The 27,483-nt window shown below is 44.8% G+C and overlaps 1 protein-coding gene and 2 long non-coding RNA genes across 10 annotated transcripts in view; 2 read left to right on the forward strand and 1 right to left on the reverse strand.

Moving 5' to 3' along the window:
• Positions 1–8,493: 8,493 nt before the first annotated feature.
• LOC311594418 lies at positions 8,494–10,997 on the forward strand. Its single transcript, XR_014778081.1, has 2 exons — positions 8,494–9,119; positions 10,867–10,997. It is a non-coding gene; the product is annotated as an uncharacterized lncRNA (long non-coding RNA).
• Positions 10,998–11,872: 875 nt separating this feature from the next.
• LOC311594381 (targeting protein for Xklp2) overlaps positions 11,873–27,483 on the forward strand; it is a 39,403-nt gene continuing 23,792 nt past the window's right edge. For 3 of the 7 annotated variants that reach the window (XM_084775994.1, XM_084775995.1, XM_084775999.1), the window contains exons 1-2: positions 24,283–24,454; positions 26,978–27,100. In XM_084775994.1, coding sequence (XP_084632120.1) covers positions 24,349–24,454; positions 26,978–27,100 — 229 coding nt within the window. In that variant the 5' untranslated portion in view covers positions 24,283–24,348. Of the gene's footprint in view, positions 12,624–13,578; positions 14,072–24,282; positions 24,455–26,977; positions 27,101–27,483 lie in introns of those variants that run through there. The other 4 variants (XM_084775997.1, XM_084775996.1, XM_084775998.1 and 1 more) reach the window with 4 other exon arrangements.
• LOC311594419 lies at positions 16,493–21,593 on the reverse strand. Of its 2 annotated transcripts, XR_014778082.1 has the most exons (3): positions 20,320–21,318; positions 18,462–20,261; positions 16,493–17,397 (listed from the first exon to the last, which is right to left on the reverse strand). It is a non-coding gene; the product is annotated as an uncharacterized lncRNA (long non-coding RNA). The 2 variants fall into 2 exon arrangements; XR_014778083.1 differs by lacking the exon at positions 16,493–17,397 and having other exon boundaries at positions 17,913–20,261; positions 20,320–21,593.

The following is a 27,483-nucleotide window of genomic DNA, read 5'->3' on the forward strand; positions in this document are numbered from 1 at the left end:
GCCAGGGAGGGGCATAGATATGAAACAAAAAATGTAAGTGCTGGGGCCTGGAGAGGTGGCTTAGTGGCTAAGGGCACTGTCTGCTCTTCTAGAGGTCCCAAGTTCAATTCCCAGCAACCATGTGGTGGCTCACAACCATCTCTAATGTGATCCTCTTCTGGCCTGCAGGTGTACTTGCAAATAGAGCACTCATCAACATAAAAATAAATAAAATCTTTAAAAAAAAAATAAAGATAGGTGTTGGAGCGGAATGGCCCTGGGCTGGTTGGAAACTGAAGCCGTTGCTTAAGCAACCGGATAAATTGCCTTGCTGTCTCTCGCTGGGTTAAAGCGGCCTGTGTGGCCTTCACCGTTTTCACCTGTGGCAGCTTCACCTGCTCCCCCACTAGCGGAGACAGCGGTTCTGATAGCCTCACTGTGATGGCCTGAAGGTTAAGTGAGGAATTTAAGAAGAGACAGGGCTGAGGAGATGGCCGTAAAAGTGCTTGCCCTTAGCCGAACAACTTGACTTCCAGCTTGGAACCCAAGTAGGGAAAGGGGAGAACTAACCCCAAATTGTTACCCCACCCTCCACCTCGGGGTACACACTAATGTTAGATCTTGGGAGCACATCTGCCTCACCCTCCCACAGCTCTCTTCTAAGGCTGTAACAGTAATTTGTAAATAAATATGCTACTTCATTTCTGCTTTGAGCCATAGCTAGGTCCCTTATCCCTAGAGAAGCCTTTTCTCTTTCTTTCTTTCTTTCTTTTTTTTTTTTTAGAGCTGTCTGGCTCTCTCTCTCTCTCTCTGGCTTGCTTGCTCTGGACTCTTAGTCTCTCTTTCCCTCCCCCTCCTCCATAGCAATTTTCTTACCCGTTGACCTTGAGATAACTTTCTTACTATTTCTATGATGGTCTCTCAGCTCACAGCCCTGTGGTGCTGCCATCATGTGATGCACTATACTTAATGCTTTCCTGCCATAAGGTCTGGCCCTAGTCTGGTGGTTGTGCGCCCACCCTCTATAATGATCATTGTTGGAAGGGTAATTTTGTATCAACTGCTTTCCCAGGCCGAACCACATACTCTTGTCTTCCCAACAAATAAGTAAGTGGTTTTTTGTTTTGTGTTTTGTTTTTTGAGACAGGATTTCTCTACGTAGCCTCGGCTGTCCTGGCCTTGCTTTGTAAACCAGGCTGGCCTCGAACTCACTGCGATCCGCCTACCTCTGCCTCCTGAGTGCTGGGATCAAAGGCGTGCACCACCATGCCCTGCTAAGTAAGTGTGTGTGTGTGTGTGTGTGTGTGTGTGTGTGTGTGTGTTAAGATGTATTTATTTACTACATATACAGTGTTCTGCTTGCATGTACACCTGTACACCAGAAGAGGGCACCCGATCCCATCATAGATGGTTTTGAGCCACCATGTGGTTGCTGAGAATTGAACTCAGGACCTCTGGAGGAGCAGTCAGTGCCTTTAATCTCTGAGCCATCTCTCCAGTCCCCTGTAAGTGTATTTTTTTAAAAAAAGAACTTATACAAATGTTTAGCACATTATAACAATGATTCTCTAGCGACTGATTTTATTTCACCACTGGATACTGTGTGGGGCTAGAGAGATGGCTCAGTGGTTTAGAGCACTTATTTTGCCCTTTCAAGAGAACCCAGGTTCAGTTCCCGCATCCTCATGGTGGCTCACAACCGCCTGTAACTCCAGTCCCAGTGGATGTGATGGCCTCTTTTGCCCTCTACTGCACAGGCATGTGTGGTACCCTACAGGCATGCAGACAAAACACACTTATACAATTTACAGAATGATTGCGCATCTGTCTGGAGATCAGAGAAGAAGGTTTAGAGAGTGGGTTTTCCCACCACCTTGCTTGCTCCTTTGTTTTTGAGGCGAGGTCTCTTTTGTTCTGCTCCTGCCCTGAGTGCCGGGTCTCTGCTTCCTACCTGGCTGTAGAGCGCTCTGATGGCTTTACACAGGCAAACTGCCTTTTAGGTGGCTGGGGGGGGGGGGGCAGGGAGAGGGGTGATCAAATTTAGGGTGTTAGGGTTGAATGGCAAGTGCTTTTACCTGCTGAGCCATCTCACTGGCATGAGCTTCTAAATTCAAAAGAAAAAAAAATACAATAACCAGCCAGCAAACAAACAAAACAGAGAACATGATGGGGTGCGGCAGAGCACAGCTTTAGTTCCAGCACGTGGAGGAGGGAGGCAGATCTCTGTGTGAGGCCAGCCTGCTCAACATAGTGAGACCCTGTCTTAAAAAAATTTAACAAAGTAAAGCCGGGCTGTGGTGGCCCACGCCTTTAATCCCAGCACTTGGGAGGCAGAGGCAGGCGGATCGCTGTGAGTTCAAGGCCAGCCTGGCCTACAAAGTTAGTCCAGGACAGGCAAGGCTACACAGAGAAACCTTGTCTCGAAAAACCAAAAAAAAAAAAAAAATCACTTTGTGCTGGAGAGATGGCTCAGTGGTTAAAAGCGCCGTCTGCTCTTCCAGAGGTCCTGAGTTCAACTCCCAGTAACCACATGGTAGCTCACAACCATCTATAATGTGATCTGATGCCCTCTTCTGGCATGCAGGTGTACATACATGCAGACAGAACACTGTATACTTAATAAATAAATTTAAAAAAATTTTTACAAAATAAAACAAAAAACTAGAAACATAAAAACATTAGCTTTATAAGGATATGCCGGGGCATGGAGAGATGGCTCAGAGGTTAAGGGCACTGTTTGCTCTTCCAAAGGTCCTGAGTTTAATTCCCCAGCAACCGTATGGTGGCTCACAACCATCTATAATGAGATCTGATGCCCTCTTCTGGCCTGCGGGTGTACATGCAGGCAGAGCACTGTATACGTAATAAATAAATCTCTTTAAAAAAATAAATAAGGATATGCCATCATTTAATCACCCACTTCCTCCCTTTGGGAACATTTAGGTAGTTTCCAATCTTTTTCCATTACAAAAATGCTATAATTTGTCTAATCTGTGTTCTGCATATGTTGGCATTTGTAAGATAAAAATTCCTAGAAGCACAATTATCAGTATTTGAGCAGATTAATCTGTTTTTAACCTTAATGAATTTTGGCAAAGTGCTCCATCACAATTGTACTAGCTTACCTTGCATTAGCAAACTGTGAAGTGCCCAGTTCTTCACATTTGTAAAATCAGCGTGAGCAGGGCCTGGTGGCACACGCCTTTAACGCCAACACTGTGTATCCCTGACTGCCCTAGAACTTACTCTGAGGACCAGATTGGCCTAGAACTTACAGAGACCCACCTGCCTCTGCCTCCTGAGTGCTGGGCGTACAGGCATGTGTCACTGTGCCCTGCTATTTCCCTCTCTCTCTCTCTCTCTCACGATTTATTTTTGTTGCTGGCTGGTGGTGTTGCACATCTGTACTGCCAGCACTCAGGAGGCAGTAAGTTCTAGGCCAATCTGGTCCTCAGAGTAAATTCTAGGACGGTCAGGAATACACAGTGAAACCCTGCCTTCAAACAAACCAACAAACAACTCGTGTGTGTGTGTGTGTGTGTGTGTGTGTGTGTGTGTATGTGTGTGTGTGTGTGTGTGTGTGTTGGGGTGGGGGTGAGGTCATATGTGAGCTCAAAGGAGCACCTACCTGTAGGAGCCGGTTCTCGCCTTCCACTATGTGCCCCCCCGCCTCCCGTGTGGAACTCAGGTTCTTAGGGATGGCAGGAAGTGCCTTTACCTTCAACTCACTTTTTAACTTGAAAATGTGTTTCTTTGTTTTTGTTTTATTCAAGACAGGGTTTCTCTGTGTAGCCTTGGCTGTCCTGGCTGGTATTGAACTAATAGCGAACCCCCTGCCTCTGCCTCCCTGAGTGCTGGGATGAAAGGTGAGTCATCACGCAGCGTCTCAGGGAGGACTTTAAGTACTAAAGACCGCCTTCTAGTCAATTTCATGAAATACTCTCCTACTTATGAGATTTAGGTGGTTTCCACTTTTGAAACTACTGTGCATTGCAACAGACTGGTCACTACTAATTTCCTTGTTTGTATACCTCAGTGATGCTGAAATGGATGGAGGGGACCAGATGTGCCTTGTGTTTCTTTTTTTTTTTTTTTTTTTTTTTGGTTTTTCGAGACAGGGTTTCTCTGTGTAGCCTTGGCCATCCTGGACTCACTTTGTAGACCAGGCTGGCCTCGAACTCACAGCGATTCGCCTGCCTCTGCCTCCCGAGTGCTGGGATTAAAGGCGTGCGCCTTGTGTTTCTTGCCTGCACTAAAATACTGCTTCAGTGATTTCAGACCTCCTTGTTCATCCAGGAAGGGCATTAGAGCATCTGAAACCGCTGCACTTGGGAGGCGAGGATTCAGGCAAACTTGGACTACAAGTGGCCCTATCTTCACCAAAACCCAACACCACACAACCGCACTCGCCAATCCCATCTCTAAACAAAAACCAAGTAGAAGCAGAGGATTCTGGGTTTTGTAGTAGAATCGTTTCAACTCGCGCCCATCTGTGCAAGAAACTACATTTCCCTGAAGGCGCTTCGGCAAGTTCTCATATTGTCCCGCCTCCTGACTTCCGGCGTCGCGGCATTTTTCTGAGGCCAATCAAAGAGCGAGGTTTGTTGACTTCCGGCTCTCTGATTGGTGCATTCGACCGGGAGTTTGAGTTCAAATTTTCAACCAGTTGAGTCCCGGTGCGGACGGGCGGCGCGGGTTCTTTAGAGCTGGTACAAGGCGAAGCCTGGTAAGTGGTGGGGAGGTGAGGGGAATCGGTGGTGCACCGGGAACCATTCCTCCAGGTCTCTGGGTGGGCGTGGGGGTGTCCTCCGGGCGGGCCGGGGCAGCCTTAAGGGCGTGCGGGCTTCGGGCGTCGGTGACAGGGCTTCGCGGTGAAGTCTCAGCTTCCGAGTCTGTATTCCTGGGAACCCCGGCGCATAGGCTGCTCCAGGCTGATAGCCACTGGATGGTAACGACTCTCGGTGTTAGTACTGCTGCTCTCCAGTTTCCGCAGCAAGCTTGTTCATTAAGCGCTCGTTGCATTTACTTTAGGGAGGGAAGTTAAGACCCAGTAGGGGAAGATAGCTCAGTTATACAATAGCACTGGTGGAGGAAAAGAGATGTGATCACCACTGGCTGCGTTTGTCTGAGGTGTGCCAACACAACTGAGGTAGAGTTTAATTCCACTTTATTGTCTTTTGGTTAGAATTTAAAATTACTGCCTTCTCCCTTTATGTCGAGTCCACTACGTGTTTCTGTCTTTTTAGCTTCCTATCTTGGGGCATTCATTGATTGGAGAGGAAGGAAAACTGTGACCCAGATCATACAGTATTGTGGGTTGGGTATACCCTCTATTTTCTTGATTTGTAATCACATATAATTTTCTCAGTAGTAGCAGTGACTCCCACCAAACTATTTCAGCTTGCTTGCTTTATTATTTATTTCTGCACTTCCTTTCTCATCCTTGTATCTTCACATCCTTTGCCTTTATTTGACTTTCTTTCCTTTTTTTTTTTTTTTTTTTTTGAGACAGGGTTTCTCTGTGTAGCCTTGACTGTCCTGGACTCGCTTTGTAGCCACCGCCGCCTGGCTGAGTTTCTTTCATAGTAAAAAACAAACAAACAAACAAACAAACAAACAAACAAAAAACCCCAAACCCACAAACTATTAAAGAACCATTTGTAGGTTAGAGAGATGGCTCAGTGGTTAAGAGCACTGACTGCGCTTCCAGAGGTCCTGAGTTCAATTCCCAGCAACCACATGGTGGCTCACAACCATCTATAATGTATACATAATAATAAATAAATCTTTAAAAAAAAAAGAACCATTTGCTACTACAGTAAAAATATTCTTTTTGCTGTTATTCTCTTTATATATTCCTGGCTGTCCTGGACAGACTGGCATCAATACAGAGATCTTCCTGCCAGGGTCTGGGATTAAAGGCCTGTGTCACTATGCCTGGCTAGTAAGAACATTCTTGTGTGTGGCCTCAGTGTATTACAATACCTGTCAAGTCACCCTAAGTCATCCTGTGTTTTCTCGGGTGGTTTGTGTCTGTTCAGTATTATCAAGTTGTCATTTTTGGTTCAAAATTATTGTGGCCTTCAACTAACTGGACCAACTGAGTGACCTTTGATAGTATATTATGTGCGTAGGTTAGTTGATGTTATATACTGAATGTACACAGATACATGCCTTAGTGAAGGGTTTTCTGGTATGCTTGGGGTCAAAATGGTTGATTCTTGGTGTGTGTGGTATTGTGGTTCAAACCCAGTATCTTGGCTCATGGTAGAGGGGGTTTGTGTGTATGTGTGTGGTGACAATGATAGGGCTGAAGGAGAGAGAAACCTGTTTTTGTTATGATCCCAAGTGTGGGATGGGGAACTGTCTTGTGTGAGAACAGGTGAGGTTAATCCACTAGAAGACAAACCACCTCATGCAGGAACTTGATGTTAGCTGAAAAGATCCGTGAACAGACTCTGGGAGGAGGTATATAAATGAGCCCAAAAACCGGAGGCGGGGCCTTTGGAGACTTGGGATTGTTTTGGCTGTTCATCGCTCCACTTCGAGATGCTCCTAGAGAGAACCACTTGGGGGAAGGCTTTGGGGCTCCGGCTCCTGCTGAGGTTCCGGGTTCTGGTTACTCCAGGTTCCAGCAGAAGAAATCCTGCTGATTATGCCAGGAGAATCATTCCTCGGAACTGATATGGTTACAGTTTTGTTATTGTATTCTTTAATCCTCTTTTCCTATTGTTTAGGTTAGTTGGGTTATAAGTGACATACGCTCTGTTAATAAGTTTGTAATAAAATATATTGGTTAAGAAAATTGAGCCTACATCGGGCCCTGTGTAGCCCATGTCGGCCTGAAAGAAGCTATGTAGCATAGGCTGATTGTTGTTTTGTTTTGGTTTTGGTTTTTTGAGACAGGGTTTCACTGGGTAGCCTTGCCTTGCTGTCCTAGACTCACTTTGTAGACAAGGCTGTCCTAGAACTCACAGTGATCCTCCTGCCTCTGCCTCCCAAGTGCTGGGATTAAAGGCGTGCGCCACCACGCCTGGCTTAGGCTGTTGTTTTAAATAGGTGTTTTTTCTTATAGTTCATTTATTATCTTATGTACATTGGTGTTTTGCCTACACGTGTCTATATGAGGGCATTGGATCCCCTGGAACTGGAGTTACAGACTGCCCTGTGGGTGCTGGGAGTTGAACCTGGGTCCTCTGTGAGAGCAGCCTGTGCTCCTAACCACTGAACTGTCTCTCCAGCTGGTGTAGGCTACTCTTGAGCTCTTACTCCTCTTCCTTCACGGCTGGAGTGCTGGGTTTATGGGTGTGCACCAGCATGCTCTATGTTGTGTGTGCTGGGGATTGAGCCCAGGGCTTTGTATATGCTAAGCAAGAACTCTACCAATTTCTATTTTTAAGACAGAAGCTGTGTAAGTTACTATTATGTAACTAAAAGCATTGTTTTTGTTTTACAAGTCTTCTGGCAATTTATAAGTGGAGATAGCTGAGACTTAATACAGGGAAGGCTGGGTTTCTGAAGTGTGTGGGACACACATGGACTCTTGGGAAGCAGGGTTTAGCTAGACAGGGATGAGACAGCCAGGCTGCATATATGTTGAACTGGATGGATAGGAAGGCCCTGTCTAAGTTGACAGCTAAATAGCAAGTGTGGAAAAACTGGATCATACCAAGTAGGTTGGCAGATTTGAACCATTATTTTGGCCAGGTTTATGTTGAAGAGCTCATTCTCATCAGTTTATGTTGCAGGTGCCATTAAGCTTGGTCAAGAAAAAGCTATGTGGAAAAGTCCTTTGTTTCTGATTCTGGTATCAGGAGAGACTGAGTTTTACATTCCCTTTATATTTTTTTCCCTTTAGCTTTTCTTGGATCTGTTCTTTACAATGGGAGCCTGTACATCCAGCCTCTTCACTTTTCAAATTTTCATTAAAATACACACACACACACACACACACACACACACACAACACACACACACACACACACACACACATTTTTGGGAGAAGAGCAGAGAGGATAATTTATGTATCCTTTCACAAACTTACTATTCTTACCATGGTGGCAGTTAGGAAACAGACTTGATAATGGTGGGATTGACTAGTCTTTGAGTTATTATATAGATTTGTATTTTGAGACAGAGGCATGTAAATCAGTAGCCCAAGATCCTTTCTTAGAAAAAGATGGAATTAAGCATTAATAGAAAGGTGTTCTATCAGTCAGGGTTCTATGGAGGGACAGGAGATATGTGTGTATTTGGAAGCCTTGCAGGCTGTGGTCCAGCTAGTTCAGCAATGCTGTCCACCAATGGAAGGTCCAGGAATCCAGGAGTTGTTCAGTCTGCAGGCCGGACGGATGAGCTGGGCTCTAACGTCAGTGAGAGAACGGACTTGCCAGCAAGAGTAAGCAGGCAGAGAGAGCGAGCTGCCTTCTTCCACGTCCTTTATATAGGCTGCCAGCAGAGGGTGTGGCCCAGATTAATATGCAGGTCTTCTACCTTGAGAGATCTAGATTAAAAGAATATTTTCCAGCTGGGCATGGTGGCTCACGCCTTTGATCCCAGCAACAAAGGAGGCAGAGGCAGGCAGAGTGCTGTGAGTTTGAGGCCAGCCTGGTCCACAAAATCCAGGACAGCCAGGCCTACACAGAGAAACCCTGCCTTGAAAAAAACAAAACAAAAAGAAAGCGACAAGATTCTGATTAGAAGGGGGTTTTCCCACTTTACATGATTAATTAAGGAAAAAAAAAGTCACAGATGTACCTACCTGCTTGGGTTTTAGTTAATTGTAGTTGACAACTAAGAATAGCCATCACATGTTGACCCCTTGTCAACTTGATGTATCTGCTTATATCTACTTATGCCATTTTTATTTTTATTTTTTGAGACTCCCTATGTAGACCCTGCTGGCCTTAAAGTCTGCTTGCCTCTGCCACCCCAGCACTGGGATTGCAGGCTTGCGCCACCATGCCAGGCTACGTATGCAGTTTTGTTTGTTTTTTGTTTTTGTTTTTGTCTTCTTTTGTTTTTCCAGACAGGACTTCTCTGTTGTAGCCTTACCGCTCCTGGGCTTGCTTTGTAGACCAGGCTGGCCTCGAACTCACAGAGATCCACCTGCCTCTGCTTCCCCAGGGCTGGGATTAAAGGCGTGCACCACCACCTCCTGGCCTCTTAGGCCATTCCTTATTTCCAAACGAAAACAATAGCCAGGTCATAATTACACGTGACATGATGTAACTATCCTTCATAGAGCTGCAAATGCATTATGGATGTTAGACTAGATGGCAATGCTCCTAGAGGGACATTCTTTTTGTTTGTTTGTTTTGTTTTTCAAGACAGGGTTTCTCTGTGTAGCCTTGGCTGTCCTAGACTCACTTTGTAGACCAGGCTGGCCTTGAACTCACAGAACTCCATCTGCTTCTACCTCCACAAGCGCTAGGATTATAGGCATGCGCCACTAAGTTTAGAAGAGCTAATCTTTCTTAACTCTACTGTGGAGAAGCAATCCTATTCCCCTCTGCTAATCTGGACCAGTTGTTATTCCTTTCTTTGCCTGCTGGCTTAAGGGCATCGGAAACCCAAAGGAGCCAGGAGAAGTCTCAACTTCTAGTTCAAATGGATGTTTGTTGTGGCTCCTGGCAGGAGTTGCCGGTTCCCAGTCTGGAACCAAAACTTCTAGGCCAGCAGAACTTAGGGCAGAGGGAACAGGAAGCAAACATTTTCCTAGTGGGTTACTAGGGATGATCGTGCATGGCACAATTCCCTTTCTGACCCCTTGATTCCTGGACCCATGGATCCTGGTGATGGCAGAAGCTGTACCCTATGTTAGATGCAGATTCAAATCATGCACTGCCTTCTGGAGAGCTCTGTCCTAGCCCTGCAGCCCGCTGTCACCTAACTGCTGCTGTAACTGTTCTCAAAAGGTCATTCCATCCTTTTCAGGCCAGATGCTTCAGGGTGGTGGGGACTATGGTAAGACCAGTGGCCGTGATTGTGGGCCCACTGCTGCAAGTCTCTGGCTGTGAAGGGAGCAGAGTCAGCGTCTTCTCTAACTATCCCTGTTACTCTTTTTTTTTTTTAATTTGGAACGCTTCACAAATTTGCGAATGATACAGAGAAGATTAGCATGGCCCCTGCGCAAGGATGACACGCAAACCCACGTTACTCTTAATGGGCCCATGAACAGTGTCCATGATGGCTGAAATGGAGGTTAGGATGAGCTCGGCAGCATGGCCTTCCACTCACCAAGGCTTACATGGCTACAGCTGCTGCTCAATGCCAGATCTGCCCACAGCAGAGACCAACCCTGAGCCCCAGATATGCCTGAAGTTTTGCCCACTGTGCAGGTTTCCCTTTGCTGGTATCTTTCAGGGTTGCTTTAGAAAGGGGCTTTGATGCTGTAGTTACCCACCTCTGGGTGGCACCTGCATAACAGGCCGAACCATCACTAAACCAGCCCCTTGTCTCCTCTTCTTTGTCGTGGGGCACACCCATGAGGCATGCTTGGCAACACGTGGTACTGCAGTGGGAGTAGAAACATAGGAGGCAGTCGGGCACCTTCTTTTTTTTTTCTTTTTTCCAGTTTTTAGGACAGTTTCTTTGTGTGGCCTTGGCTTTTCTGGACTCATTTTGTAGACCAGGCTGGCCTCAAACTGACAGAAATCTGCCTGCCTTGGCCTCCCGAGTGCTGGGATTACAGACTCGGATTATGTAACTTGTTTATGCCTTCAGGACCTGTTTGGGCCTGATCACATACATTTTACTTATATTTAGTTGATAATAGATTGCTGCTGTGCATGTCCTACTTTATAACACCCAGCTCATGATGACTAGCCTAGGTCACATCATGGCCCATCGTCAAACTTTCAGATTTCCACTAAGGCCCAATAGTAGGTCAAGAGCTGTCACTCAAAGGGAGCATAGTTGTCTGTAGATGATAGTAGAACCGTGCTCCAAAATCCCAAAGGTCTCTTCTGTGATTCATCTATAGGGGCCTTCCAAAAGCTCCCAACAGCATCCTTATCTGCCACTGATACCTCAAGTACCATGGGGTCTGCTGAATCCTATGGCCCAAGTGGTAGAGCAACCTGCACAGCAACCAGGTCCTATTCAAAGCTAGTAAAACTTGGAATAAGGGTCAAAATACTACACCTAAGTGAGGAATTATCTAGCTCCAGAATTCAAATGGGCCCACTAAAATACTCTACTTCTTTTTTCATGGTGGGAAGGGCTAGGTACAATAATTTATCCTTAACCTTAGAAGGAATATTTCTGCATGCCCCACATGAGTGGATTCCTAAGAGTTTCATTGAGGTAGAAGGCCCTTTAAATTTAGTTGGATTTATTTCCCATCCTCTGATGTGCATGTCACCAAGTTAGAAGTGGTTGCTACCTCCTCACATGGTCCAGTCAGCATAATGTTGTCGCTGTAGTGGACCAATGTAATACTGTGTGGAAGAGACAGCGGTCTCTTTGTTATGACACAAGACTTGAAGTAAAACTGTAAAGGTATACTTCTGGCATGTCGACTAAGCAAATTGCTTCTGTTTGTTCTTATGGACAGGTACTGAGAGAAAGGCGTTTGCTAGATCAGTAGCAGCACACCACGTACCAGGAAATGTGCTAATCTGCTCGCGCATATCAGCTTCACAGAAATCTGCCCACCCCTGCCTCCCCCAGTGCTGGCATTAAAGGCGTGCGCCCCACCGCCCAGCTTGCACAGAAAAAATTTAAAGTTTAACCTTTCAAATACCTTTCTACTGCTTCCAGGTTCTTCATGTGAAGTGTCTGGAAACTGCAAGCATCCACAAGAGGCTTGAGAGTGAGGCCGAGGGTTGTGAGGCCTGGCTGTAGGAGAAACATTAACTACAGGCCAGGTGAGCATCCACGGTGAGTTACACCCAAAGGGGTAAGAGAAACATTAGCATATCAGCCTCATAAGCCCTTAAGTAACTTGAGTGTCTTTTAAAGCTAATACATGTCTTAGAAATTCTTTAAATTTGGAAAGGAAAAAGTAAAATCACCCACTATCCTGCTTTTTAGAGAAATTTTGACTGGCATGTGCTGTTGTGTTGGAGATTAAAGGCGGAGCTTCACACACCATACCACTGAGCTAGCCTCAAACCTTTTTGTACTTTTAATTTTTATTTTATTTTGTGCATATTTTAAATCTTCTTTTATACATGTAGTATTTTGCCTGCATGTGTGTCTGCGCATCTCTTGCCTGTCTGGTGCCCATGGAGGCCAGAGGAGGATGTTGGTTCAGACAGTTGTGAACTATCATGTGGGTGCTGGGAGCCCTACTCAGGTCTTTTGGAAGAGAAGCCCATACTTACTTATTTTCTTTCTTTCCTTCGTTCGTTTTTTCTTTTCCAGCAAAGGTTCTGTGTAGCCTTTGCTGTCTGAACTCACTCTATACACCAGGTTGGCCTTGAACTCGCAGAGATCCGCCTGCCTCTGCCTGGGATTAAAGGCGTGAGCCACCACACCTGGCCTGAGAGGCCCAAACTCTTAATTACTGACCCAAGCCTCCAGTTCTTTTTTTTTTTTTGGACTTTGTTTTGGTGTTCTGAGACAGTGTCTCACTATGTAGCCCTGCCTGGCCTGGAGCTCACAGCGATCTGCCTGCCTCTGGAGCGCAGCGATGAAAGGTGAGCGCCTCCATAACTGGCCCTTTTGGTACTTTCTATTTGGAGTCAGGGTCTCAGGCTGTGCTGAGACTGGCCGTGAGCCTGTGATTCTCCCGCTTTTACCTCCTGAGTAGTTAGTATCGCAGGTCTGTGCCACCATGCCTAGCATGAACGGCATTATAGATTTTTGAGTATATTTCAAGTAAAAAGAAAGATATGAGGTATGGGGATGGGGAGTACACATATAATGTCAAATTTAGGAGATTGAGGCAGGAGAATCAGAAATTCTGGGCTAGCTTTGCCCATAAATTCAGTTCAAGGGGTCAGCACATGCCTTTAATCCCAGCACTCAGGAGGCAGAGGCAGGTGGATTGCTGTGAGTTCAAGACAAGCCTGGTCTACAAAGTGCGTCCAGCACAGCCAGGGCTACATAGAGAAACACTGTCTTGGAAAAAAAATTCAGTTCAAGGCCAGCCTAGCCTATATTTTTTGGAGATTCTGCCTCAAAACAAAACAAAAAACAAGCTGTGCTTGGTGGCACATCTTATAATCCCAGCACTTGGGAGGTGGTGGCAGAAGTGTTAGGAGTTGAAGGTCATTCTCAGCAATATAGTCATTTTAAGGCTAGGCCGGGCAACGTGTGATCCTGTCTCAGAAATATGTCATGGGAGGTATGGGGAGCAGGGGAAGCCCTGAATGATTGTGTGTAGTTAATATGAACACACACAGATAAACAAAACAAACGTGGGCCAGGTATGGTAGTGGGCATCTTTAATCCCTGCACTTGAGAAGTAGAGCCAGGCAGATCTCTGTTTTTTGTTATTTTGTTTTTGTTTTTTGTTTTGAGACAGGGTTTCTGTGTGTAGCCTTGGCTCTCCTGGACTCTGTAGATCATGCTGGCCTTGAATTCCAAGCGATCCTCCTGCCTCTGCCTCCCAAGTGCTGGGATTAAAGGTGTGTGCCACCACGCCCGAGGTGTGTGCCACCACACCCAGCTAACCAGGCTGATCTCTGTAAATTCAAGGCTAACTTGGTCTACCTAGAGATTTCCTGGACATCCAGGGCTAAATAGAGAGAGACACTGTCTAAAAACAAACTCAGTAATGTACGAAACTTACAAGATGTGTGTGTGTGTGTGTGTGTGTGTGTGTGTGTGTGTGTGTGTTATTTACAGGAACATGAGTACCATGGCGTGTGTGGAGGCCAGAGAATAATTTAGGAGCTGAATTTTCTTTCACCGTAGGCAGGGATTGAACTCAGGCTCGCACGCATCTCCCTTACCCATCAAGCTGTCTCCATTGTCCTTGCTTGGTTTTTGAAATAAAGTCTTGTAGGCTGCCCTCAAATCCACTGTGTAGCCAAGGCTGCCCTCAAATCCACTGTGTAGCCGAGGCTGGCCTCCATCCTGCTGCTTCAGCACTCAAGTGCTGTGATTCCATTCATGAGGACCCCATGCCTGTCTGGAATTGGTGAGTTGCAGAAAGAACAGAACACGTTTGCTTGGCGTTTCTGGGCAGTGGTGAATTAGAGCAAATGTCCAGTGTGTCCTGTGTTGACTTTTGAATGTTTAGATGGTGAGGGGGTTGTTTTGGACTTTAAATTGGCCCAACCTTGGAAGCTACATAGATCTGTTTCTGTAAACAGATCCGATTTCAACATAGAAGTTAGCAACTGTGGAAACAAAGTCCATTAGACTTTCTTCAGATTTAGTTTGTACATTTGATTACTAGTCAGAACTAGATGTTGGATATGTTGCCATTTGCTAACTCTAGTTCCTTATGTACAAAGGGAAAATGAAGATGGTAAAATGAAAATATGTGTTAATGTATGAGATCACTTACCCCTAGGAAAGCGTTCGTGAGGAAGTGGCATTGCATGGATGGGGTTATTTTAACTGATTGTTCTAATGAAGCATTGGCTTCTGTGTACTCTCTTGAATTCCCAGCGGGTTAGCTTGTGCTTTCCTCTCTGTCTCAGTGGTGAGGGGCTCCAGCTTCTAGCACATCCATGTGTTTTGCTAGGAGCTGCTAGCCTGCAATTTCAGGCCCGCTTAGAATGCGCTCTGCCGCTCCCCACCTCTTCTAACCTGCCCCTTTTGATTTATAGTGCTTGTCAAGGCTGGTTATTTTTGGTTTGAGGATGAGTGAAGAGAGACGAGAGGCCACAAGAGGCTAATTTCAGATGAATGTAGAAACAGGTTACATTGCTTCTTCTGCGACCTTCCTCATGTGCATTTTTCTCCATTTATTTCCCCTTTTCACCCATTTATTCCCCAGAAAGAGTTTTTTGTTTTTTGTTTTTTTTTTTCCAGTCATTGATTCTCTGTATAGCTCTAGCTGCCCAAAAACTCACTCTGTAGACCAGGCTGACCTGTGCCTCCAAACACCTGGGATTAAAGGCGTGTCCCACCACCATGCCTAGTTTAGATGACTTTTTAATCTGTAGGTTTCTTTAGATCTCACTGTTCTCAGCAGCCTTCACTGACCCTCCTTCACCCAGGTCGCTGCTCTTCCAGAGTACTCGCTTTTATGTGTTTTTAGGAAAAGGAGCCCCCTGTGTCTGTTCTTGGTTTGTTTGTTTGCTTGTTTGTTTCAAGGCAAGGTTTCTCTGTGTAGCCTTGGCTGACTGGGAATTTGTAGACCACGCTGGCCTGGAAGTCACGGAGCTCCTGAGTGCTGAGATTAAAGGGGTGCACTACCATGCCCGCCTTTTTGTCTGTTTCTTAAGGAAAAGGATTACACATATATGTATCTTTTCAGTGTTTATTTTGGGAAGCAAATGGGCTCTATGATATGATACTGGTTTTTGTTATTTGTTTTTTCCCAAAGACAGAGTTTCTCTGTGTAGCCTTGGCTTTCCTGGACTCATAGATCCCTGTTCTCTGGAAGAACAGACAGCCCCAGACTTTTCCCCCCTCAGATTTCCTGTAAGATTATATTATTTTTCATTTCTTTCTTTTTATTTATTTAATTTTCATTTACTTATTTTGTTGAGACAGGGACTTATTTTATAGCCTTTGCTGGCCTGGATTTTGCTGTGTAGATCAGGCTGGCCTCGAACTCAGAGATCCATCCACCTGCCTTTGCCTCCCAGTGCTGGGATTAAAGTGCCACCAAGCCCAGCTTTTCATTTTATCTATTTATTTATTTATTTATTTTTCTTTTTCCAGACAGGGTTTCTCTGTGTAGCCTTGTCTGTCCTGGATTTACTTTGTAGACCAGGCTGGCTCCGAACTCAGAGATGTGAGATCTGCCTGTCTCTGCCTCCTGAGTGATGGGATTAAGGGTGTGCATGACCAAGCCCGACTGCCAAATAATACTACATTCCTGAGAATATTTGTAGTTTTTTCAGTAGTCTGTAATGTGGTAGTTTCAGATACTTTTGAAATATGAAGCTAATTCTCTTGCTTGGCAGCTTGATTTCGCTAAGGGGGTGTGCTTGATGCGTCTGCGTCTGCCTTTTCCCCCCTTCAGTGAAACCTGTTGACAGAAACTCAATCGTGGTTAAGGGGTGCAGGAAGGATCTTGTTCCCACCGTTCATGGGGTCTCCCTTAACCAGCTGCCCTTAGCTTTGACCTGTGCGGTATCCCACCAGCTTCAAGAGACGTTCATGTTTGCTGTTTTGACATCCTAGTATGTGTTGTTTGCGGGGAGGCAGTGCTGTGAAACCATCTTGCTTTAGCAGTTACTTTGCTCTGTGTCCTGGCCCTCCTCCTCTCCTGTTTATTTTCTCACTGAGCTACATCCCCAACCCTACTTTTGGTTTTCTTCATATGTTTTGTCAGCCTTTAGCAAAGAGGATGGGAGTTCTCAAGGGATAACTGATACATATTTGTTAATTTGCTCCCACTTTGAGCAGAGACTGGGTGATTCCCCCCACCCCCACCCCAACAGGGTTTCTCTGTGTAGCCTTGGCTGTCTGGACTTGCTTTGTGGATCCACCTGTCTCTGTCTCCCTGAGAGCTGGGATTACAGGTGTGACCTACCAAGCCTGGCTGAGACAGGGTGTTTTTAATTGTTGGAGACAGAGTCTCATTTTGTAGCCCAGGATGACTTCAAATGTGAGTTAGTTCTCTTGCCTCAGGTTCTCAAGTGTGGTGCCTGCTGCTTTTACAGAGGACACAGGTTTGGTTTCTTTCTGTTTGCTTTTTTTTTTCTTCTTTTTTTAAGACAGGGTTTCTCTGTGTAGCCTTGGCTGCCTTGGACTCGCTTTGTAGACCAGGCTGGTCTCGAACTTACAGAGATCCTCCTGCCTCTGACTCCCGAGTGCTGGCATTAAAGGCATGCGCCACCATGCCTAGCTGAGGACCCAGGTGTGAATCTCAACCCCTACATGGTACTTCATAACCATCTGTACCTCCAGTCCCAGGGCATCTGATGCCCTCTTCTGACTTCTGTAGCTACCAGGCACACATGTGGTGCACATACATACATGCAGGTAAAACACTCATGCAGGTTAAAAAAAAAAGATGGGACTGGAAAGATGGCTTAGCAATTAAGAGCATTGACTGTTCTTTCAGAGGTCTTGAGTTCAGTTTCCAGCATCCACATGGTGGCTCACAGCTATCTATAATGGGATCTGATGCTCTCTTCTGACATACATGAAGCCAGAACTCTCATATATGTAAAACACATAAATGAATATTTTTAAAAATATATCTATACTAGGAAGAATATGTAATGTTTTGGAAAAGTCAAGTTAAAGGTCAATTTATGGACCATAAAAAGGGGAAGCATTATTTCTAAAAACTAACTGATTAGAAATTACTGTCAGGATGGCTAGTGGTGGCGCAGCCTTTAATCCCAGCACCCAGGAGGCAGAGACAGGCGGGTCTCTGCTCGTTCCAGGAGCCTGGCTTACACAGCAAGTCCAGGACAGCCAAGGCTATCATAGAGAAACCCTGTCTCCAAAAACAAACCAAAACAAACAATAACAACAATGCAAAAATTATTATCAGATTATCAAGAATATTTAGCAAAAATTCTAGGAATTCCAGTGTTTTTTGAAGTGCAAATTCAGAGGAAAATAAATGTTGCTCTGTCTGCTAGCCTCTTCAATGGAAAGGTAAACGTTATATAATAATAAAAGCATGGCCAGTTGTGGTGGCGAAGGCCGGTAGGATTTGCTGAAGGAGGCAGAGGCAGGAGGATCTGGAGTTCGAGGCCAGCCTGGGATACACATTAAAAATAAATAAATAAAAATAAATAAATAAAGCATGTTTCCAGAGAACACAAAAGCTTTATAGCGCAGTCTCTCCTACTGCACGACTCTCAGGAATATGTTGCCTTTTTCCTTTTTTGTTTTTTGAAATCACTGAGGCCCAGACAGAAGGACAGAGTCCAGTCAGAGACCAACCCCCACCAAAACACACACACACACACACACACACACACACACACACACACACACACACACATCTCTCTCTCTCTCTCTCTCTCTCTCTCTCTCTCCTCAAAGAAAAAAGTGATGGGCTAGATTTGAACACTTTTCAGGCATGTGGGTTTGGTTTGGTTTTGTTTAGCAGAATGCTTTGGTGGAATCAAGGTGACACTCCCATCCCCACTCCTGTTTATTTGTTGATGTTGTTTCCTACTTTGTTTGTTTTCTTGAGATAGGGTTTCTTTGGGCAGCTCCAGTTCTCCTGGAACTTGCTCTGTAGACCAGGCTGCCCTCACACTCAGAGACTGGCCTGCCTCTGCCTACTGCTGAGATTGAAGGCCTGAATTACTATCTCCTGGCTTTTTTGTTTGTTTTTTTGTTTTTTGTTTTTTCAAGACAGGGTTTCTCTGTGTAGCCCGGACTGTCCTGGACTCACTTTGTAGACCAGGCTGGCCTCGAACTCACAGCGATCCACCAGCCTCTGCCTCCCAAGTGTTAGGATTAAAGGCATGCTCCACCACACCCAGCTCTCCTGGCTTTTTTGTTTCTTTGTTGTTGTTGTTTTGAGACAAGGTCTCATTGTGCAGCTCTGGCTGTCTTGAACTTACTCTGTAGAACAGGCTGGCTTGAGATAATGCCTGCCTTGGCATTTTTTTGAGTGCCACACCTAGCTTGAGTTAGGGTTTATCAAGAGGGAGGTTTAATATAGGTTTAAACATGGTATTAAGGGCTGGAGAGAAGGCTTAGAGGTTAAGGGCACTGGCTGCTCCTCCAGAGGTCCTGAGCTCAATTCCCAGCAACCACATGGTGGCTCACAAGCATCTATAATGTGATCTGATGCCATCTTCTGGCCTGCAGGTGTACATGCAGAAGAGCACTGTATACATAATAATAAATAAATATTAAAAAAAAAAAAACAGGATGGGGAGGCCTGGTGGCACTCAGAGGAAGGATAGCAGGCTACGAAGAAGAGACTTGATACCCTATGAGCATATACAGGGGGAGGAGGTCCTCCTCAGTCACTGTCATAGGGGAAGGGAGTAAGGGGAAAATGGGAGGGAAGGAGGAATGGGAGGATACAAGGGATGGGATAACAATTGAGATGTAATATGAATAAATCAATAAAATATATTAAAAAAGAGAAAGAAAGTGTAAAACAAACAAACAAAAAAGTCCCTTGACTCGCTGGGTGGTGGTGGCACACGCCTATAATCCCAGCACTCAGGAGGCAGAGTCCAGGATGGCCAAGGCTACACAGAGAAACCCTAGGGGGGGCGGGGAACATCCCCTGACTCAGCATCATAAGAATTATTTTAGAGAAAAAAGTAATAAATACGTAAAGAATGTTGAACATTAGCTATAAGAATTTCTTCTAGAAGGTTGGTATTAAGAGTAAAAGGGGAAGCCGGGTGGTGGTGGCGCACGCCTTTAATCCCAGCACTCAGGAGGCAGAGGCAGGTGGATCGCTGTGAGTTCGAGGCCAGCCTGGTCTACAAAGTGAGTCCAGGACAGCCAAGGCTACACAGAGAGACCCTGTCTCAAAAAACTAAAAAAACCAAAAACAAAAACAAAAACAAATAAATAGTAAAGGGGGGCTTGAGAGGTGGCTCAGCAGTTGAGAACGTGGCTGCTTTTCCAGAGGAGCTGGGTTTGAGTTCCTGAAAGTCACATGGCAGCTAAGTTCCAGGTGAATCTTACCACATTTTCTGGTCTCTGCAGACACTATATACCCAGACATACAAGCGTACAAAATATCCATACACATAAATTAGAAATTGTTAAGAATTCCAAAATAAATAAAAGAAAAAAAAGAAAAGAGGTTTAAGTAAAGGTCAAAAAGTATCTTATCCTAGAGTGACGCCAGCATCTCTAGAGAGTTGCTGGACTCACAGTGTGTAGAGGGCTCAGTGTGGTTGTGGTGCGTCACATTCCTGCCTCTTCCTTCCCCAACTCTGCTTGTCTTCATTAGAGCCCTGGCTGGGAAGTGTTCCCAGTGACCTCAGTTAGCTATGGAGAGCATGGGAATCCAAGATTTTCCCATGTCTTTCAGCATAGTTGTTCAAAAGAACAGAAAGTGACCTTTTTCATGCAGAGAATTGTAATATTGCCAGAGAAGTTATTCACTAGTGATTTTGTTTTGTTTTATTTTTTAAGCTTTTATATACTATACATATATGGTATGGATTGTGCGTGTATGGTTACACAGCAAGTTTTAGGCCAGTCTGTGCTGTATACGTTCCTGTCCTTACCCCACCCTCCCCAGCAACAACAACAAACACCTGGGGGTCATGCTGCACGGCTTTAATCCCAGCGCTCTGGAGGCAGAGGCTAACTAACCTGGGGGTCATGCTGCACGGCTTTAATCCCAGCGCTCTGGAGGCAGAGGCTAACTAATGAGTTTCTGAGGCCAGGCTGTTGTACAGATCAAGTTCCAGGCAACCCAGGGCTACACAGTGAGACTCTGTCTAAAATAAAAACAAAATCAAAACACAAGAACAAAAACAAATTAATAAATAAAAATCCAGCAGCAAAAACAAAACAAAGACACAGCAAAAGCCCAAACCCCAAGATAAAACAAACAAACAAACAAATCCTTGAATAATGAAAGAGGAAATGAAGGTGAGTGAAAAGTTCAGACTGGTATAACAGAGGGCCGTCTTCAGGCCAGAAGATCACGGAAAACTCACGGAAGACAAACCCAGCGTTACCTTGTATAGAAACGGAGACCTGCCACTCCTAACATGGTCATTCCTACAGTGGGGTGAGGAGTGTCAGAGGGTGTGCTGCAGCTGGGAGACAGCTCCTTACACACGGGATACTGAGCAGCTCTTTCATCTCTGGTCCTTAGTGTCATCTTCTAGGATGAGGACAGTAAGTGATGCTCTACAAGGTTGACAGATTTAGCACCTAAAACAACCTGGCATCCCTATGTTTGTTTTAAGCTGCAATTTTAGTGCTGTTATGTGGTTTTTGGTAAACCCGTTTGTTTTAATGAATTATATCTATAAGCTGCAAAAATTAGGTGTTACCAGCTGGCCATGGTGGTACACACCCTTAAGCCCAGCACTCAGGAGGCAGAGACAGGCGGATCTCTGAGTTTGATTGATTGAGTTCCAGGATAGTCAGGGCTACACAGAGAAACCCTGTCTTGAAAAATAACAAAAATCTGATGATACTTACAGTTATTTCCAATGTGAAAATCTCATGTTTCTACACTAAGTCCTCAATTAGATTGTTGCTATAAAGAGCTGAGGCTGTAATGAGCTCACAGGGAGCAGTTGTATGGTGTGTATAATATGTCCAATGATGTCACTATAGAAATCAGTTATTTGTTTTTGTCTCTTTGGTCTTTTGGGTCATGGTTTCTCTATGTAGCCTTAGCTGTCCTGGAACTAATTCTGTAGACCAAGCTGGCCTCTAACTCACAGAGATCCGCCTGCCTCTGCTTCCCAAGTGCTGGGATTAAAAACATGCGCCACCACCACCCGGTGAAATCTGTTATTTGTTAAAACAACTATTTCTGAGACATCATTAAAACTCAGAAATACTTTCCACATCACTTAGTTCACTGAGAAGTTAAAGACATGCTGGCCAAACCACTGGACAGTAATGGAGGTTGGGTAACTGAGCTCAAACTATGGTGACAGTGGTATAGTTCAGAGATATCTACTATGCAAGTTGCCAGTGTATAGAGTTGGTAGTGATGGGGCTGGGGCACTGTCATGCTCCCCATATTAGGAACACTTTCACAGTATACATTAAGATCCCCTGACTCAGCTGGGTGCTGTGGCGCACGCCTTTAATTCCAGCACTCAGGAGGCAGAGGCAGGCGGATCTCTGAGTTTGAGGCCAGCCTGGTCTATAAAGCAAGTTCAAGACAGCCAAGGCTACACAGAGAAACCCTGTCTCAAAAAACAAACAAACAAAATAAAGAATATTGGATATTACTTATATTAAGAATTTCTTCTAGAAGGTTGGTTTTGTTTAACGCCCTCCCCTCCCCAACCCCAGGGTTTTTCTATATAGTTCTGGCTGTTCTGGAACTCAGTGTGTAGACCGGGCTGGCTTCGAACTTACAGAAGTGTACCTGCCTCTCCCTCCTGAGTGCTGTGATTAAAGGCGTGCACCACCACCACCCGGCCATAAAATTTACTTTTTATAGGCATTTAGAGAAAGGTGTGTGTGTGTGTGTGTGTGTGTGTGAGAGAGAGAGAGAGAGAGAGAGACAGACAGACAGACAGACAGACAGACAGACAGACAGACAGACAGACAAGGATTTACCATATAGCTCTGGAACTCATTAAGTAGACCAGGTTGAACTCAAACTCATAGAGATGACCTGCTTCTATCTTCTGTGGTGTGATTAAAGGAATGCTTCGGCATACTCAGCTTAAAGTTTTAAAAAAAAATTTACTTGTGTTTGTGTGAGTGTATGCGGCACAACCCACATGAAGGTAGAATAGCCCCCAGGGGTCAGGTCTCTCCTTTCATATAGGTACCAGGAATAGAGTTTTGTTGGCAGAGGGGCTTGGCTTGTATTTCTGACTTGTTCCTGCCTTTTGCTTATTCTGCATGTTGTGGCTTCGATGTGTATGAAGTGCTTTTGTTCAAAGGTGCCTAAGAAGTTTTGTTTTGTTTTCTTTTCTTCTCCCCCTCGATGTTAGAGATCAAACTCACATTCTCATGTGTACTAAATTTGCTTTTCACCACTGAGCTACACCTGTAGCCTAGGAAGAGAATTTTCCTAAAATATTTCTAAGGAATCAAAACCTATATTTGGCAAAACTGTGTCTCACCCTGTATGCGTAAGATACTCTGCTAAGCACACTGATATGCACAACTTTGAGACTGGCTTTTGTCTTGAGAACCTGCAGTCTGCCAAGAGAAGTGATTATGGAGTTAGCTGATACAAAGGTGGGCGCTCACTGTTCTAGAGGGAACACGGCCAACACTGTGGCATGGAATTATTTATATGTAACGGGTGGACACTTGCATAGTAAGAGTTTACAGATTTAGTTGAACTTGGGTAAATATTGATAGGTGTAAAAGTTAATGATGTGTTCTAGAAATTAGGTTATTAGGCAGAGCGTGCATACAAAGGTGGAGGAAGGCTTAGAAATAAGAAAATGACATATTGAGGGAAAATTAATAATGAATGCGGCACCCAGTACTGGAGGGCATATTGTAGGTACTCATCTAACTTAGCCTTTTCTTTAAGCCGAGCAGCTGCCTTTAATCTCAGCACTCCAAGGCAGAGACAGGCACATCACTGTGAGTTTGAGCCCAGCCTGGTCTACAAAGTGAGTCCAGGACAGCCAGAGTGACACAGAGAAACCCAGTCTCAGGGGAAAAAAAAAAAGAAGAGGAAAAAGTTTGTTCCTTTATTTATCTGTGTGGGTGTGCATGCATGTCTCAGCGCATGTATGGGGGTCAGAAGACAGCTTAGAGGAGTCAGTTTTCTCTCTTGCCACCATGTGGCTTTTAGAGATCAAACTAGGTTATAAGACTTGGTGGCAGGTACTTTTACCCACTGAGCCATCTCACTAGCTCTTTTTTTCTCATTCCAAAAACTAAAGCAACCTCCCAGACAACTAACTTTAATAGGTTGATTTGAAAAAAAGCCATGGATTTACCAGATAACCTCCCCCGCACCTCTGTTTTTTGTTTTTTGTTTTAAAGATTTATTTATTTAAGTATACAGTGTTTCACCTTCAAATATGCCTGCATACCGGAAGAGGGTACCAGATTTCACTATAGATGGTTGTAAGCCACCATGTGGTTGCTGGGAATTGAACTCAGGACCTTTGGAAGAGCAGGCAGTGCTCTTAACCTCTGAGCGATCTCTCCAGCCCTCTTTTTTTTTTTTTTAAAGATTTATTTATTATTTACACAGTATTCTGCCCACACATGTGCCTGCCCACCACAGGAAGGCCCCAGATCTCATTACAGGTGGTTGTGAGCCACCATGTGGTTGCTGGGAATTGAACTCGGGACCTTCGGAAGAACAGACGGTGCTCTTAACCTCTGAGCCATCTCTCCAGCCCTCTGTTTTGTTTCTTGAGATAGGGTTTCTCTGTGTAGTTCTGGCTAACCTGGAGCTCACTCTAGGCCAGGGTCATGTTGAACTCACAGAGATCTGCTTGCTTCTGCCTCCTGAGTGCTGGGATTACAGACATGCACCTGCCATGCCCTGCCCTAGATGATTTTCTAAATTGGAAATATAAAACTGAAGTACTTGGTAGGGATCAATACTTAATATTTATGTGGAAACCTAATTTGTGTAACTATTTCTTTCCTCAGAGGGCGATCTATTGAGTAGAGTGTTCGAATCCTGGGAAGAGCCTGTTCTCCTGCACTAGTGGAGCAATGTCACAAGTCACAACTACTTACTCTTTCGATGCTCCCACTGACTTTATCAATTTTTTATCTTTGGATGCTGAACAAGAGACTGAAAATGTAGACTCATGGTTTGGTAAGTGGCTACTTTCTCTGCTTTCCCCCGCCCCCAGTGTTTCAGGATTGGGTTTCCCTGTGTGTAGCCCTGGCAACCCTGGAACTTGCTCTTTTGAATTCAAAGATCAGCTGCCTGTGCCTTCCCAAAGCACTGTTTAAAGGCACGCGCTGCTGTGCTGCTGTTTCTCTGTCATGTGAAGGGTTGGTCCTGTCGCGGAGGCCATGTCACGAGCAGAAGAAGGGCTGGAAGGACGGCTCAGCAGGTAGCAGCACTGACTCTGTTTCCCAAACCAGCTCTGGCAGCTCACAGCTGTCTATGGCTCCAGTCTCAGAGAATCCAGTCTCCTCCTCAGAACCCCGCAGGCCGCAAGCATGCACATGGTGCACAGACACATATGTGGGCGAAATACCCACACACATAAAAGTAAATTAGTAAAACCAAACAAATTAAAAAACAAGATACTGCAAAAATGTACCTGGACTACACATTCTTTTCCACACCTTCTCACCCATGATTTAATAGAAAACAGCTAACTTTCGAACCACAGAAGTCTGTTCATATTTGAAATTAGGTTTTTTGAGACAAGGTTTCAGACCGTAGCCCAGACTGGCCTAGAGCTCTGGGACGTCTCTCCGCCTCAGGCTCAGAAGCGCTGTGTTAACAGCTGTGAGCAACCAGGCTAAACTTTTCTTTCTTGATTTTTTTTTTCTTCCTTCCTTCCTTCCCTTCCTTCCTCTTTCTTTCTTTCTTTCTTTCTTTCTTTTTTTCCTTCTTTCTTCCCCAAGACAGAGTTTCTCTTGTAGTCTTGGTTTTCCTGGACACGTTTTCTACACCAGGGCTGGCCTTGAACTCACAGAGATCCACCTGCCTCTGTCTCCAGAGTGCTAGGATTAAAGGCATGCGCCACTACTCCTAGCCATCCTTTCTTTCTTGGTTTTGTCTCTTTGTTTGTTTGTTTGTTTTTTGAGACAGCAGCAATGAACAAGGATGTAACCTTGGCTGTCCTAGACTCTCTTTGTAGATCAGGCTGGTCCTAGAACTCACAGAGATTTGCCTGTGTCGGCCTCCTAAGGGCTGGGATTAAAGGTGCATACCACCACTGCTCAGCTACTTTTTCTTTCTTTCTTTCTTTCTTTCTTTCTTTCTTTCTTTCTTTCTTTCTTTTCTTTCTCTAAGATTTATTTATTATTCATACAGTATTCTGCCTGCATTGAGCCTGAACACCAGAAGAGGGCACCAGATCTCATTATAGATGGTTGTGAGCCACCATGTGGTTGCTGGGAATTGAACACAGGACCTTTGGAAGAACAGTGCTCTTAATATCTGAGCCACCTCTCCAGCCCCTAGTTTTTCTTTCTTTCGTTCTTTCTTTCTTTTTTTTTTTATAACAAGATGGAAACATCATCTTTACTCATAATTTAAGATTACAATACAGTTCCACAGAAACAGAAGGGAAAAAAGATAATTCCAAAAAATACGGATTTTTGTGTTGTCTTTGGTGAATGGTTCTTCTGCAGGAGCCATCTCGCCAGCGCCCACCTTGTAGGTGTTACTCTGACATAACCTTGGGATAAGTGAATCCAGTGTCTGATGAGGCTTCTTCATCTTATCCTTTTTCTTGTCTCCACCTTCATTAAGAGACATTAACATTAATATGTGGTAAGAACAAAATGACCATTGTAGCTACACTTAAAATACAGTGTCCAAATGAGACAGTGTCTGGTAGTTTCTTGGGAAAGGAGTTGAGTGTTACTCTCGAGAGAGGGCTCTGTTGAAGGAAGGGTAGATCAGAGGGCCTGCTGTCCCAGAGAGGTCTGTCCATGCCGCACAGCACTGCAGCCCAAAGGTACCGCCGGCTGTCTGAAGGTTTCTTTTAACAAGTTTTCTTTATGCCCTAATATCCACAGAAAGGAGCCGTTAGCATATCAGTGTGATTCCATACAGAGTCTGGAAGGAAAAAAATAATAATTCTGAACTTAGAAAACCATCTTAGGTGTAGTGTACTTTTTCTTGTTTTCTTTCAGCTTTTCACAAGGTTATAATCAGAATCGACTGTGAGTAGTGTAGTTGTTCAGGGGTGCTGTGCTCCCCCAGCCTGACAGTGTGCTGCTGTGGGGACAGATTGTTTTTGTACCAGCTTTAGTCACAGCAGAGCCCAGGATAAAACTTGCTGAGAAAACGTTGCTCTTCTCCACTCTCAAACACCCCACACTCTATGAATATAAACTGTCCCTTGTGTTCTTGCAGTTCCTGGTGGCCAAAATTCTTCAAGGGCAGCACGATGTGTTTACATGGTAGATAAGGCCAGCTAATGTCTGTGTGGCCCTCCCTGTGTCTTAACAATGGTACAGAATCTGCAACTTTCCTTCTCTGTAAGACACTAGGTGTTGCAAGTCTTCGGGATAGATTTTGCAGTCTGTTCCTGACCTATAATGCACAGTGCTAGACTGTGGTTTTGCTAACCGTGCTGGAAAGGGACTCTACTCCCCATTTTAATATGTGATTCTCCTTTGCTTTGCTTCCTGACTGGTTGTTTCACAGATGAGAAGGCCAACCTGGAGAACAGGTTTCTCGGGAGGAATGGAATAGGAGAGCCTTTTCAGGGCAAAGCTTCCCTGAGGACAGCCACGCTTCAGCAAGGCTCTGGCACACCTTTGAAGGCAGGTAAGGAGAAACAGCTTACAGGGGAGCCTTGAGGGAAGCCGGTGGCGACTAGAGCTGCAAGTCCCAGAGACTGTCATTTTGGTTTGTTAGTGAAATGGATGACTTCAATTCATGGTGAATGTAGTAACAAACCATGGCTTTCCTGAGACAAGGTTCTGTGTGAGGCTCCGACTGTCCGCAGACTTGCCCTGTTTCCTATACTCTCACATGCTAAGACTGTAGGCACCACCATATCTGACTGTACTTTTTTATGTGCCTTTATTTATTTGCTGTTTTTTTTTTTAAGCTGTTGTTTTTTTTCTTTTTACTTTTTGCTATGCTGGTGATTTAATGTAGGGCTTTGAGAATGGTGGGCAAATGCTTTACTACTGGGCTGCATTCTA

This window comes from Acomys minous, assembly GCF_964271855.1.
Source record: "Acomys minous genome assembly, chromosome: 3".
NCBI classification, from domain to species: Eukaryota; Metazoa; Chordata; class Mammalia; order Rodentia; family Muridae; genus Acomys; species Acomys minous.